Raw genomic sequence first — 15,106 nt, forward strand, 5'->3', positions numbered from 1 at the left:
ACAAAACGGCTAGTATTATAATGCCGTTGTACAAATCTATGGTAAGGCCACACCTGGAGTATTGTGTCCAGTTCTGGTCGCCGCATCTCAAAAAAGACATAGTGGAAATGGAAAAGGTGCAAAAGAGAGCGACGAAGATGATTACGGGGCTGGGGCACCTTTCTTATGAGGAAAGGCTACGACGTTTGGGCCTCTTCAGCCTAGAAAAGAGACGCCTGAGGGGGGACATGATTGAGACATACAAAATTATGCAGGGGATGGACAGAGTGGATAGGGAGATGCTCTTTACACTCTCACATAACACCAGAACCAGGGGACATCCACTAAAATTGAGTGCTGTGCGGGTTAGGACAGACAAAAGAAAATATTTCTTTACTCAGCGTGTGGTCGGTCTGTGGAACTCCTTGCCACAGGACGTGGTGCTGGCGTCTAGCCTAGACGCCTTTAAAAGGGGATTGGACAAGTTTCTGGAGGAAAAATCCATTACGGGGTACAAGCCATGATGTGTATGCGCAACCTCCTGATTTTAGAAATGGGCTATGTCAGAATGCCAGATGCAAGGGAGGGCACCAGGATGAGGTCTCTTGTTATCTGGTGTGCTCCCTGGGGCATTTGGTGGGCCGCTGTGAGATACAGGAAGCTGGACTAGATGGGCCTATGGCCTGATCCAGTGGGGCTGCTCTTATGTTCTTAACTACAATTCCCAGGAAGCCTTGCAGGTCTGTTGCTATCTGGTGTGCTCCCTGGGGCATTTGGTGGGCTGCTGTGAGATACAGGAAGCTGGACTAGATGGGCCTATGGCCTGATCCAGCGGGGCTGTTCTTATGTTCTTATGCTCTTATCAGTCTTCTTGTACTCTGTAAAGCACCCTGCACATTGAGGCTAAATTTAAAAAGGGAGGTTCTTGCACCAAAGAGTTTACAATCCACATCTCTGAACAGTGAGGAAGAACAGAAAGGGGAAGAAAAAAGAGACGAGGATAATAAATGGAAGGGGGTGGAAATGGGAGATTCAGTGGTTGCAGGAAATGAAAGCAAGCGTGCCCAGAAATAAAGTCACAGCAAGATCAAGAAAGGCTGACCCCCGCAAATCAGGCTAGAGGCGGAGGAGAAGGCAATGTCTGCTGCAGCAGATGCAACAGGGAACTGATGGGATGTGCCATTTCCTATGCATCTGTGATGTCAGCGACAAGAAGCACCTTGAGGCTACTACACTTTGTCATAGTACATTGCAGCAGTCAGCACTTTTCTCTTCCTTTTTCCCCAGCTATCTTGTAGAATTTCTAACAGGACGTCCTTCCCTTTCTTAACAGCCACTATTTCTTAACAGTCAGTCTATTTCAAGACTGACCAAACCGTGTTGCGCTTCTTGTGAAATGAGTGTGATTTGCATGCAGAGGTGAAATGCCCTGGCAAAAGTTAAGGACTGAACGCAGAGCCCAATCCTATCCAACTTTCCAGCTCTGGGGTAGCCACTATGTAGCCCCCTGGTAAGGGAACACATGTTCCCATACTTTGAGGAGGCCCTGGCGACTGTCCCTCCACCACAGAATGTAGCACACACCCCAGTGGCACAACTGCACCAGCACAGGAAAATTGGATAGGATTGGACCCTCAGATATGTAGCTTTCCTGGCTGACGTTTTTCCATGGACCTCAGAACAGTCCGTCCTACTTGCCCTTGACCTACTGGCTGCTCCCAAGAGTAACAGGGACATCCTCTTTGGCCATTCATTCCTATCTTCTCCAGGCTCCCTCCATTATCTCTCCCTTCTCCTCAAGTTTAGTGACCAATATAGCACTGTACTTCGCATAGGATTGTGCTGTGTTTTTCCCCCCCATCTAATCTATTTTTAATTTCTTTGCTCTTTACCCTTTTCTTCCTTCAAATAATATTATAATAATATAATTGATCAATTCTGATTTGCGGCACATGTTAAAATACAACGTCCACTAAAGAAGTAACCTTCCGTATTAAAAATATGATGGAACGCATTATGCATTGCCAGAGCAAACTCATGTAGGAATATATATTTCTAATAATGTAGTAGTAATTTTATTGAGTATATCCTATTCCAAAAACGGAGATTAACAATAAAAGTGCTCAGGAGTAGGGAAGCACTGAAGTGTGAGAGGCAGTGTTATAAAGAACACAGACATTTCAAGTGTTCACTTTCCCCATTACTTCCACTTACCAGTTCAGCATAGTTATTTGCAAGTCCAGCCGCTGACACTGTGGCTGTCTCATTGAATAAGGAACTATTGGCTGCAAGAGACAAAAGAGAAAAATGTAGTGTTTTCAGGGGAAGTGCCAGTTAAACTGTAGCTGTAAATCAGTTACAATTTAAAAAAAAAAATGACTGCACAATGCATTATATTTGCAAATCTTTTATGTTTCAGCCCACAGAATGAAACAGCTTATAAACAGCTCAAAAGACTATTCCAAATTAGTCCCAAGAGGATCAAAAAATTTAAACAAAACCTCCAACAATAGATCGTTTTATAATCTGAATCTTTCATTATTTGCTACACAAAGTGAAAAAAATATAATCTCCGCAGATTATTTTAGTGCTTGTATGACAAGTGGTTAAATCACTATCATTACCCTGCTAATTCGTCATTAATAAACCCTCATTTTATCCAGGAGATCAAAGTGCATTTCTCTGCATTACAAGATCTGGGCTAACAACTTTTTGCAAATTTTATCCTTTTCATTATATAGGGATACTACTTTGAAAGATTAAATCGTTAGGCTTGCAATTAAGAAACAAACTTCTCAGCATTTTCCTTTTTGTTCCTGAGGGAAAAAATTGCTGTTAACCTGCCTGGCTTTTAGAAAAGACTGAACCATGTCTGCAGAGACATAAAACTGGGAAGGGAAAAAAACACACTAAGGGCCCAATCCTATCCAACTTTCCAGTGCCGATGCAGCCGCAATACAGCCCTGAAGTAAGGGAACAAATGTTCCCTTATCTTTAGGCCTCTGTGACTGCCAGCCAACAGCCATTGCCCCATCACAGCAATTTTCAACCAGTGTGCCACGGCACATTGGTGTACTGCAAGTGATCCACAGGTGTGTCCCCAGAGTTTGGGCAAGGGTCATTTATTTAATGAGGCCATTGGAGGATGTGAGCCTTGCACTGGCAGTGTGGTTTGCCTGTCAATTGTAAAAAATAAATGGATGGTGTGCCCTGAAAATTTTAGCGACTTGTCAATGTGCCATGACATCAGAAAGGTTGGAAACTGCTGCCAAATAGACTTCTGAGGGCTGGGGGCCCAGTAGTCACAGAAAGAACACATCATGGACTGCAGGAGCCAAACATTTCAGCCTCGGCACTTTTGCTGATTTTTAGCGCTCTTTTCTTTCTCAGGGGTTCCCAACACTGCATGATCCCTTGGTGTAGACCAGAACAGAAAATACTACTCAGTAGGAGCCAAGAATCAGGAAGAAAAGAAGCACTTATGCCACCCTTAGAGGCAGCATCTTGATCAAAGTTACTGTGCCTTTTGGGATCAGCCTTTTAAGATTTAGGCCAGGGATGACAAACCCTGGCCTGCAGGCCAGATCTGCTGCACCAATTTGGGCACAGTTTGACAGTGGTGAAGCCTTATTGTTCTGTGCCTCAGAAACCCTATCTTAGCAGCCAATCTTTACAAAAACGTGCACTGGGAAGCCACTTCCCCCTGGAAATTGGCATGCAGATTCTTCTGGGGCGATGTGTGGCAAAAGCAACTGCCCAGCATGCATTTTTGGAAAGATTGGTTGCAAAGCTATGAGGCTACAGCGTGGAATGGTAAGGTTTTGCCACTAATGCGCCAAGACACCATTATCAGGTGCACCATGGGCCACAGTTTGGAGACTGCGGATTAAGGCTGAAGGATGTTGTCTGTTTAGCCCTGAATCTGTTACTTGTGACGTAAGTTTAATCCTATGTAAGTTTAATTAAGGACCAAGAGGTCTGGTCCTTTACCTCTGCCTCAATGCAGCCCAGCACTTCAAGGAATTAGGCCATAAGATTCATCATTTGAAGCAGGATCTGGACAAAGTTGATTCAAGTGTCAGCTTCCTGCCTCACTCAGAGAGATCCACCAGACTCACAGCAGATGCCTGAATGGAAACTGCAGGTGCTTTAAATAGCACCAGAAAGCCTGCGTAGCCTCACCCCGACACACGCAGCTTTCAGAATGTTATACATGCTGGGAACAGGTCAGGGTTTTTGTACGCTGTTTTTGTATGCCATGCGGCACCAGGCCTTCTTCATTTTATGAACATCCTTCAGAACTGCAAAGCATGCCCACCCCAAAGGAAAACCAACAATAGACTCACATTGAGTGAGATGAAAAGGGAGGCTGCACACCTTTTGTTTACAAGCAAACAACTGTTCTTCATCCTGATTTTCTCTTCTCCTTTCCCTGCCCCGTCCCGCCCCAGTCCCCAGGGATGTTATTGCAATACTGGCTGCTGAACAGCAGGAGATGCAGAGGCCTTTCTTTTGCCAATAACCAAAACTGACTGCAGAGCTGAAGCAAAGAGTTGGTTTCAACGGGGGAAAAACTTCCTCCACTGTTCATTACATCCCTCAAAACAGCAGTGCGCACACTGTTTGGGATGAGGACATGGACGTATAGGCAGAAAGGAATTCAAGATGCAATCTTCATAAAGGAACCACCGCTGGCTACAGGCGCAACCTATTTATTTACGGACTTTTTTGTCTCAGTGGGGTGGGGGAACTGAAAGTCACACACACCTTTGCCTCCTTCGCCCTGTGCTGGCTTCTTGATCTGTTTCCAGGCAGCCCAAAATACTGCAAAAAGGCTCCGCCTTGCCCAGGCAGGGAAATAGCCCTGGAGCCATGGAAGAGGTTCCCCTCGCAAAGGAATAGTAACACTCTAGGAGCCCCTGAGCCTGCAAAGAGGCTGAGGAGGGGAGGGGTGATGGAAAACCTCCGTAGCCAGAGCACGTGCAGCAAGGTGGAGCGCACATGCTCTCTCTCTCTCTCTCTCTCTCTCTCTCTCTCTCTCTCTCTCTCTCTCTCTCTCTCTCTCGCTCGTTCGCTCGCACACACAGGGGCAGGTGTGGTAGCAACAGAGGGGATTGCTTTAAAAAACCAGGGGCGTGTTTGCCCAATTCCCCCCCCCCCCAGATGGTGCAGGCTCTCCGTGCTCCAGCCTACGGAAACAAAACAGTCCAGCAAGGAAGGCTTCCCAGCAAGCAAAGCATGAGATTTAGGCTACAGTCCTCTCCACGCTTTCCTGGGAGTAAGCCCCATTGTAGTTAATGGGGTTTACTTCTGAGTAGAAATGCATAGGACTGGACTCTTAAAAGCTCAGCATCCCACCTGTGAAAGAAGCTGGCAATGGGGAGACCTGAGGAGGGGGAGGCAGGAGGGAGGAGAGGGGATTGCTTTAAAAAAACCCAGGGAGTGTTTGCCAAACTCCCCCCCCCCCACTGAGATGGTGCAGGCTCTCTGTGCTCCAGCATTCCCAGTAAGCCAAAGCAGGAGATTTAGGCTACAATCCAATCTACACTTTCCTGGGAGTAAGCCCCATTGACTAGAATGGGGCTTACTTCTAAGTAGAAAAGCATAGGACTGGACTCTTAAAAGCTCCACCTGTATAATAAAAACAGCAGTATTTTAGGGCACACACAAGTTTTTCCATCTACGCTGTCTGCACGTTGTCAAGCAGCCAGTATGGAATTTGAAAAATTAACTAAAGATTAGTGATGTTGCCAACTGCATTGTGCAAGAATCAAAAACGTCAACCTTTATGTTTAAAATGAAGGATGCAAATTTAATACCATTATAGTTCCTTTTCTGCAACAGTCTGCATGCTGTATTCTAAACATGGGGGTTGAACTTTTGTGCCTGGCCATTTTGAATGGTCTGCAAAATTCTACTAAAGTTGTTGTGATTGTTTAGAACAGTGATTTTCAACCTTTTTCGTCTCGTGGCACACTGACAAGGTACTAAAATTGTCAAGGCACGCCAGCAGTTTTTGGACAAATCACACCTAGCTGTTGGTGGGGGGGGGGGCTCATATCCCCAATGGTCCTATTAATAAATGACTCTCCACCAGACTCCTGCAGTACACCTGGGGACCATTTGCGGCACACCAGTGCGCCATGGCACAGTGGTTGAAAATGGCTGGTTTAGAAGACTGGCAGTGGAGCTACACTAACACTAGTATGGACAATGTCGCATATTAAATGGTGTAAAGACAGGTAAATATGCTCAGGATTCTACTTCCAAGTTACAGTTCTCCTCCCACGGAGTCTAAATCAGTGGTTCCCAAATTCCTACAGGGGAGGACTGTGGGTGAGTGAGTGGGTGGGTACGTGAGTGAGTGAGTGAGTGAGTGAGTGAGTGAGTGAGTGAGTGAGTGAGTGAGTGAGTGAGTGAGTGAGTGAGTGCGTGTGTGCATGTGTGCGTGATATCATTTACCAAAAGAGCTTAAGTTAACAGAGTTGTGACTTCAAGAAGCTCTGTTGAATGTATGCCTTGGGCTCCAGGCTTAGCCCAGGAATCTTCCTTCCATTCCAGAATTGAAGCCTGGAATTCAAGACTGACTTACCAACTTATAAATCATTTATATAAATATCTTGCCTTTCCCTCCACCTAAAGAGAGTGCTCACACCATCAGTGAACAAGCCACGGTGAGGCATCCTATATTAAAGATTAGAGGGTAGCACTTCCAGGTCTGAATATGTGACTTCTGGACAGACTTGTTCATGTACCTTTCACTTAGATGTCAAGCACATTGGCTTCGTAGGGGATGCCTAACAAATAAATCCAGGCAAAATTTACCTGAGGCAGACAGATAAGACACAGGACAGGATACCTGATCTTTTTTCTGCTCAGTAGGCACACTGGATGCTCAAATTTGCTTTACTCAGTGCCAAACTCACTGCTGTCTCAGCATCAGACACTTTGCTACTGATAGAAGGCAACTGCTGCGCAAGCTGTACTATCATGCTCTTGTCGAATTCTTTGCACTTCTGTGTTTCCATAGTAGCGAGCTTTAATTTCAGTACTTTATAAACAAGCAAGCAAAACAAACCATGAGCCTATGGAAAGGGGACAAGCTTGGATGCATTTTGATATGTCTGTCGTTGACTGTAGTGCTGTTTTCATATTTTATGTCATTACGATTTCTTTCAGCACGATCCTAGGCATGTCTCCTTAGAAGCAAGTCCCACCGAGTTCAGTGGAACACATTCCCGCATACGAGTACACAGGATTGCTTCCTTAATGTTATTGCTATTTTAGTGCTAAGGTTTGTAAGCTGCTTGAAATGTTTTGAGCAGGAAGCCACAACAGAAAAAACAGCAACTACAACAACTGCACATGCCTGATCTCAGAAGCTAAGCAAGGTCAGGCCTGGTTAGTACTTGGATGGGAGACCACCTGGGAATACCGGGTGCTATAGGCTTAATACCATAGTCTTTCGAGACTGAAGGTTGCCAACCATTCAATAAGATCTTACCTGGGCTTGGTGGCAGGCAGGTACAAGAATAAAGTGTTATATCATTCACTTTAAAATGGGAGTTGATGGGGTAATAATCTGCTAATTTGATCATCTTCTTGAAAGCATCATAGATGAAGATGAAGCTGATCAGGGAGGAGAATCCTTCTTCTGTGAAGCGGGTGAAGTACTGGACCAAGAAGCTGGCATCGGTGGCAACCAAAATGAGACACAGGAATGCCGACCACAAGCCAATCCAAAGGCGGAACTCCAGGTAATCAAAGCCGTTGTCTCTTCAAATAAAGAAGTAACCCAAGAGGAACCAGAAATGGAAATTTTAAGAGACAAAATAGTGGCGTGAAATAATAAGTTCCACTGAAGTAAAACCCACATATTGTTGTTTGCCACATGTCAGAATTTGAATATATTTTGCATCATTCACTCTGGGTTTGCTAGTTATAAGGAGGAAAAAGGGACAGATAGGGCATTAAAGCCATTTAGTTATTTGATTTTTCTCTGTAAACCGCTTTGTGAACTTTTAGTTGAAAAGCAGTATATAAATACTGTTGTTAATAATAATAATAATAATAATAATAATAATAATAATAATAATAATAATAATAATAATAAAGCCCCATTCCCTAACCACTGGAAACCCTGCTTAATGTTCTCCCGCCCCCAGGTTTTTAGATTTCACCAGGTATCGCCCACACATTTTTGAAGCCCATTTTCACAACCAGGTGGGATATTAAAAAAAGTAACGATGATTCTCAGAATACCACACTGAATATATCAATTTCCATGACCGCAAATTGCTACTGCGGAACACAAGTACAGATTGATTCAACTTTAAATGTTTGGGGTTTTTTTTTTTCCCCTTTTGGTCTTAATAAAAGAAAGAGAGATACCCAGGGCATTTCACTGTCTGCAATAATGGCAAAACTGCATAGGTTCCTACCCCCAAACTTGTCTTACTTACTTGCTGAAGTTAAATAAAAGCCGTTCAAAGACCAAGACAGGCCCAGTGCTGCTCAGAATCGTGAGTGGCTGGCCAGCGAAAAGGCAAAAGACAGCCCCCGATACTGCTGTGCCCAGGAAGCTTTCCAACACGCCCTACAACCAGAAAACAAAGAAGCAAATCATTTTCAGCAAGCTTTTCTGTTTCCATTTCATTATCTGAATAACAACGATTGCATAAGTTGAAATGGACAATCTTCATGCCGTAATGTATTTTCCTTGCTTGGAAGTATGTGCCAGCTGGTGTGATACAGTGGCCAAGAGACTGGGGACCCGCTGCTTACATGCTAAGACAGCGGTTCTCAAACTTACCAAAGCTGCGACACACCTTGGCCTCCACCACTGCCATCACAACCCAAAATGGACCTTCAGACACAACTGGAAGTTGTGTTTGTGAAACCAAGTGAGGCAGAAGTCACTTCCCAGAGGTGTTCTGTCTCTGGAGGTTGTCCCGGGCCTGGTGCAATGCGGGAGCAGCTTCTGGAGGTGGGTCGCAACCCAGAAGTGGCCTCTAGTCGCTTCCATTTAGCTCCAATTTGGAGCCAGTTACAGGCAAAGGCGGGTGGGTAGAGCCAACTCGTGACCCATCTGGCTTTGGGCCATGACCCACCAAGTGAGCTGTGACCCACAGTTTGAGAAGCGCTGCACTAAGTTATCACTATACACATCAAAATACAGCAATGAAAAGTTTGGTTTCAAACATTTCTGATATGTAATATGTAGAAAAGTTCAATGGATTTTTCCATATTCTAGCAGAGACTCCTGGCAAATCTGAACAGTGGAGACTACCAGCTAGATCAAGAGACTAAGAGACGTTCATCGTTTCCAAATGTTCAAAAATAATTAAAATGCCATCCTAAAAATTCAAAAAATTATATAAGAATCAGTAAAACATTGAAAAAATGGAGTTCAGCAGCTTCATAACTTCTGTTCTCTTGAAAATGCAACAGCTGGTTATCCTCTCTGAAACCCTGAGGCTAACAACATACTTGCAAAAAAATTAAATCCACAATATACAGGATTCTTCTCAAGAGCCCAGAGGCTATTTGGTTATGACTTAGGGACTCAAGGACCACATGTTCCAAATTTTATATATAACACAACTGTCCTACAACCAGAGAAGCTATCTGAACACACAGGGTTTCCAAGGCTTTTAGAAGACCATCATTCATCAGGAGTTTCTGAAGACCACAGGCCTACTGTTTCAGTACAGTCTAATTTAGGGGGAAAACATGTAGGTTTGTGTACAGATTTGAATGTTTTGAAGGTTCTGTTGGGTCTACGCAGATGAAATATCTCATGCAACATCCAGGATTCAACTCACAAACTACAGCATTGTTATAGTATAAGCAAAGGAGAATTTTTACCAAAACCGAAGAGGATATTCCTAAACAAGTTACTTTAAGATTTGTCTTCCCATAAACAATCTTTTGTTACATGCCAGGTAACAAAGCAAAACAAACCTCACTTCATGTCACACTGCAATGTTAAGAATGGAGTTCATCTGGTGCCACCTGACAGCAGGTCATAAATTCCAACCTTTCTGAACACCATAATTTCCTTTTGCTGCTTGTAAAACACGAAGAATGAAAAATAAAGACATGAAAGTCTACAGGAAGTTCCCAAAATAGTTTATGCTATGGAATGTGCACTGGGTAAGTTGGCCTTTTCTTCTTTTGAAATTAAACTTAAGCAAAATTCTTAACAGCGGAACTTATTGCTTTACAGAAGCAATAAAAAAAGAGGATTATGTTTTTGAACTGGCCAAGCCCTGTGCACTTGCTAGCCTCAGGCAGCTTTTACTTAATGGCCATTGTGAAGGAAGGTTTTAAGCCTGAACTTGTGAGCACCATTTCAAGCTTGTTTTCCACCTTAAGTTCCTCACCTATGGCTCACAGTGGCACATTCAGCCCACCAACAAATTAAGAACAATTAATCCAGAGTCCGGCTGGATCGGGCCAAAGGCCCATCTCGCCCAGTTTCCTATATCTCATAGTAGCCCACCAGATGCCTCCAGGCATACACAAGACAACAAGAGACCCGCGTCCTGATGCCCTCCCCTGCATCTGGCATTCTGAGGTAGCCTACTTCTAAAATCAAGAGGTTGCACATACCCATCACTGCTTGTAACCCATGATGAACTTTGTCCAATCCCCTTTCAAAGGCATCCAGGCCAGATGCCATCATCACATCCTGTGGCAAGGAGTTCCACAGACTAATTCCATCCTTGGTAAAGAAATATTTTCTTTTGTTTGTCCTAACTCTCCCAACACTCAATTTTTGTGGATGTCCCCTGGTTCTGGTGTTGTGCAAGAGGGAAAAGAGCATCCCCCTATCCACATTATCCATCCAAAACCAGAACCTTTAGAATAACATTCAGCCTTCCCACTGCTGAAAGTGTTAGCATATAGCAACAACAAAGTTTGCTTTGGTCAGAGCAAACTCCAACTTGCCTGGAATTGGATCTGTCACCTGGTTCCATTATTCAGGCTGGGTGGGTGTCCAAAGAAAAGCTAAATATTTAATCTTGTGTGTTCTTATTTTGGAGTTTACCCAGCTGCCATGCAGACAGGGGGGAAAAATGGAGAAATTTGCTTGGTTTTTCAGTTTTTGCATTCTTTACATTTTGCATTCTTTACATTTTTAGCTGCAGAATGAATATAGGTGTGGAGCAGATTTCATTTTCTCTCTTTAAAGTGTGTGCTTTAAAAGAAGCTGGAGTGATTTCATTTTTCCATGTTTTAGTTATGTATTTATAGTTTTAGAATCAAGGGGACAGGATTTTCATTGGTTTGTCCTTAAAACGCACTGTAGTGGCTTTCCCTCACCTTGCCTGATTTGTAAGGTCCTGCTCTGGTTTTCCTGTTCAATGAAGCTCTTTCCCTTGCTGCCTGGGTTCACTGATTTAATTACCAGTAAGTGTGCATAGTACCAAATAAATGTGAATGCAACTGCAGCCTTACTTGTGCTGCACTGGGATAACAGTGAAATGGATGAATGAAAAACCTTCTGGAGGGGCATGGGGGAGGTATGAAAATTACACAAAAGCAACCTTAACACTCTTGCAGATTTTTTTCCCCTATTGTAAAAATTGTTAGAGTAATGCACAATATGTATAAAGTATTTTCTATAGCTGACTTGTTCCCACCTGCCTTAAAAGCATGACTAACAACCCAATCTTATGCATTACTACTCAGAAGTAAGCCCCTCTGCCTTTAGTGAGACTTACTTCAAGGTAAGTGTCTATATAGGATTGTAGCCTGAGTGTTGGCCTGACTTCTCTGGAGGAAGCAAAAGTAATAGAGATTTTAAGCCGTTCTTTTTATCGGATGGTTCGGCTGTTTTTATCCAAGTGATTTTATTGTTATTTTTTGTTTTCATGCATTTTTCCACTGCTTTTATTGATTGTTTTTAAGCTGCCTTGAGGCTATTCACATCAAAGGCAAGGTATAAATCCTACAAACCATCCAAAATAAACAAATCTTGCTGCTGGTTTACACAGTTTAAAGTACAGTATTCTACAGCTAAAAGTGATCTACTTTCTTGGTTCAAAAGCCAAAACCACCAGCCATAACAGCAGCAAACATCCTCCTGCTTTGTCTTTTGAGTCACAGGAATGATAAATGCCTCCAGTACCTCTGAGTCAGTGCTAATATTGAACTAATTACTATACTCCAAATACAAAGGCATACAGCACAGTAACACAAGGCCCAAGAATCGACTTTCTTTCTTTCCAAGTCGTGTTTTAGAGATAAGCAAGCCGTCCCAGAGTGGAGAGAGGGGGAGTTCCAGTGCGTCAGCAAAACGTAAATAGCTTTAGTTCCATTGAACACACAGATGAATGAATAGATTTATAGATGGCATTAGCCCAGTTCAGGCAAGTATCTATGTGGTCAGAGGAGAGAGCAAGATTGTTCCCACCAGCCTCACCCACTAGATATGCTCAACTTGCCTCCAGGTCTGCTAGACTACTATAAGTGGCATATTTGCATAGGTCCTACAAATGTAAAGTCCCACAAAGGCCCAAATGATGTGGTTGCTATCATACATAAAATCCTGACAATGACTCTGATTTGGGCCTAGGTATGTTGAGTTTTAACAAACATTACATGCACACAGGTATCTAGTGATGTGAATACAGGACAGGTGTGAGAGCGCATCCACTATGCCCAATGGCTATCCAGGTAGAAATCCATCTGAACTAGCCCACTGATGCAAAAATAATTCCTGTTCTCCGTCCTGTGCCTGCTTTTTGAACAAGTGCTTGACGAACAGATTCTCTCCAGACAGCAAAGAAAACAGAACATTTCTTTTGGGAAGACATAATAACTTCATCCGCCTCAGGGTAGCTGTTCTCAGGGTCTCTGTTCTCTTTTTTTGCATCTAACTACAATGCACCAACAACTTACTGTCAGGGTCAGGTCCCCGCACTGGTCTTTTCGGGTTCATCTCTTGCTTGTCGACCAGCTGCAGCCTCACTGACAGCTCAAATCACATAAGCAGGCCATAGGATTCCATGCTCCTCTAGTAGTGGGGACTGCCGTGTAAACTTTCACAACTTGTATTTGGCTCGCCTCACGCATCAAAAGCATCATATAGCATACAGCAGGCCGAATAGCATTCGTGACACCCGCTGCAGGCCAGAAGTGACATCATTAAGGTATAAGTGACATTATTAAGGTTTGTAGGACTGGGATGCCAGCAGGCCTGATGTGAGCCAGTGTGGATTAACAAGAGCTGTGTTGTTGTTTTTTGGCAGGGGGGAACAAATTAAGAAGAGACTTGTGTCAATAGGCTACTCCACCACCTCCACAAACCTACCCTTCTAATTATCTTCCTTCAACTCATGACTCGCAGCTGGGAGGCAGCAAAAGCAAAGGAAATTGAATTGCTGTCCAATCTCACTCCACTTTCCTGCCTTCAAATGTACACCTTGCAACAAAACAGCACAGGGAAAAGAGGGGGGTAACTTCGCACTGGATGCCATTGCCAGAATTAACACTCCTTTCACCTGCCTGCAAAGCAAAAGTCCAACTGACTTGCTTCCTGGCTCTGGCCATGAACTGGGCTTCCCTAAGCAACAGTTCAAGCCTCTTCCACAGATCTTTTTTTTTTTTTCTCTCCTGTGGATTTCAATGCTACATGTCCATGACAACTGAATGCTAAGTACTTACAGGAGAATCCTAAGCATGTCTATCCAGCAGGAAGCGCTGCTGAGTTCAATGGAACTTACTCCCAGGTCACTGTGCATAGAACTCCAGGCTTACAGTCAGGATTGTCATTTCTTGCACAGAGCACCCTTGCATAATTCACTAAAATGCCGACCTATGTAATGCTTGTATCAAACACAAAGCACTGAACTGAGAGTCCACCAAGTCAACAGAAACCAAAACAGTGGTGTAGCTAGAGGGGGTGCAAAGCACTAAGTTTTGCAGGGACCCTCACTGCAGCATTTAAGGGGCCCCTCCCCCTTGGAGCAACTCTGGGCAGGGGGAGCAAAACGGAGGCCTATGCCTGTTTTGCTCCCCCTGCCTGGAGTGGCTCTGAAGGGGAGGGGCCCCTTGCACACCGCACTGGGGCTCCCTGAAAAACTTAGTGCTTTGCACCCCCACTAGCTACACCACTGAACCAAAACAGAGCTAAGGTTGTCATAACTGAACAACAAAGAAAGGGACCTAAAATGCTAAAACATAAGCAAAGCCTTGCAGACCAGGAAGTTCTGGAAGAGGTAAGCGCATTTGTTAAGCTAACTTCCTTCTCTCTGAGAACAAATATTTGACCTAAAGTGAACAAGAGGGAAAGTGTTCACGATACTTGATAGTGTTTTATCTCCCAATCTCCTGGAGTTCTGTGAACATGGATTAATTTTGTTTAGGTTTGCCGCAGGCTCAGTACGGAACCGAAAATACTTTTTTTCTACACCAAGGCCAGTTTCTGTTTTGAAAGTTAGTCTCTTTGCATGGATAGCATCCTTCATTTCTTTCTAGCATCAGGGTTTAACCTGAGCTAAGACCCGCTGGGTATTAGACCCAAAATTTTGAATGTCAGCGTTCAAGTCTTGAAACACTTGGGATATTGATACAGGAGAGTGGTCAAGATACAGGAGAGTGGCCAAGAGCATACACAGAATGTCTTGCATGATCCTCCAAGTTATCATACCATACCAGCACATCAGAGGAAGAAATATAGACGTCAGTGTGGTTCATATAGCACATAATCCAATCCTACTTTTCTTAGTTGGCGCACTGCAATACCATTTGGGCTATGGGCCTTGGCGCTCACATCTATTCGAGATCATGCTCACATTTCATCACTACAAATGTGTGCAGCATTATGGTGTACCACAGCACTCTGGAGCAAGGGCTCTTGCCTCAAACCTTTCCATATTTTGCTTTGCGCAGCAGAACCCAAGAATAGGTTCTTCAATTGGATATTCAGCAGTGGCATAGCTAGTAGGGTGAAAAGCACTAAGTTTTGTAGGGAGCCTCACTGCAGAATGCAAGGGGCCACCTCCCTTTTGGAGCCAATGCCTCTGTTTTGCTTCCCCCACCTGGAACAGCTCCAAAGGGGAGGGGGAAGGTCTGCCTGCATGCAGCAGTGAGGCTCCCTGCAAAATTTAGTGCTTTG

General features: G+C 43.9%; 1 protein-coding gene across 1 annotated transcript in view; it reads right to left on the bottom strand.

The window, feature by feature from the left end:
- The window catches only part of SLC4A4 (solute carrier family 4 member 4), a 207,368-nt gene that overhangs the window by 33,770 nt on the left and 158,492 nt on the right, over window positions 1-15,106 (bottom strand). Inside the window, exons 13-15 of the mRNA XM_066632671.1 lie at window positions 8,442-8,575; window positions 7,484-7,755; window positions 2,194-2,264 (exon numbers count right to left, since the gene is read on the bottom strand). Of these exons, the coding sequence (XP_066488768.1) occupies window positions 2,194-2,264; window positions 7,484-7,755; window positions 8,442-8,575 (477 nt within the window). The remainder of the gene's footprint in view (window positions 1-2,193; window positions 2,265-7,483; window positions 7,756-8,441; window positions 8,576-15,106) is intronic.

This window comes from Tiliqua scincoides, chromosome 6, assembly GCF_035046505.1.
Source record: "Tiliqua scincoides isolate rTilSci1 chromosome 6, rTilSci1.hap2, whole genome shotgun sequence".
NCBI lineage: Eukaryota > Metazoa > Chordata > Lepidosauria > Squamata > Scincidae > Tiliqua > Tiliqua scincoides.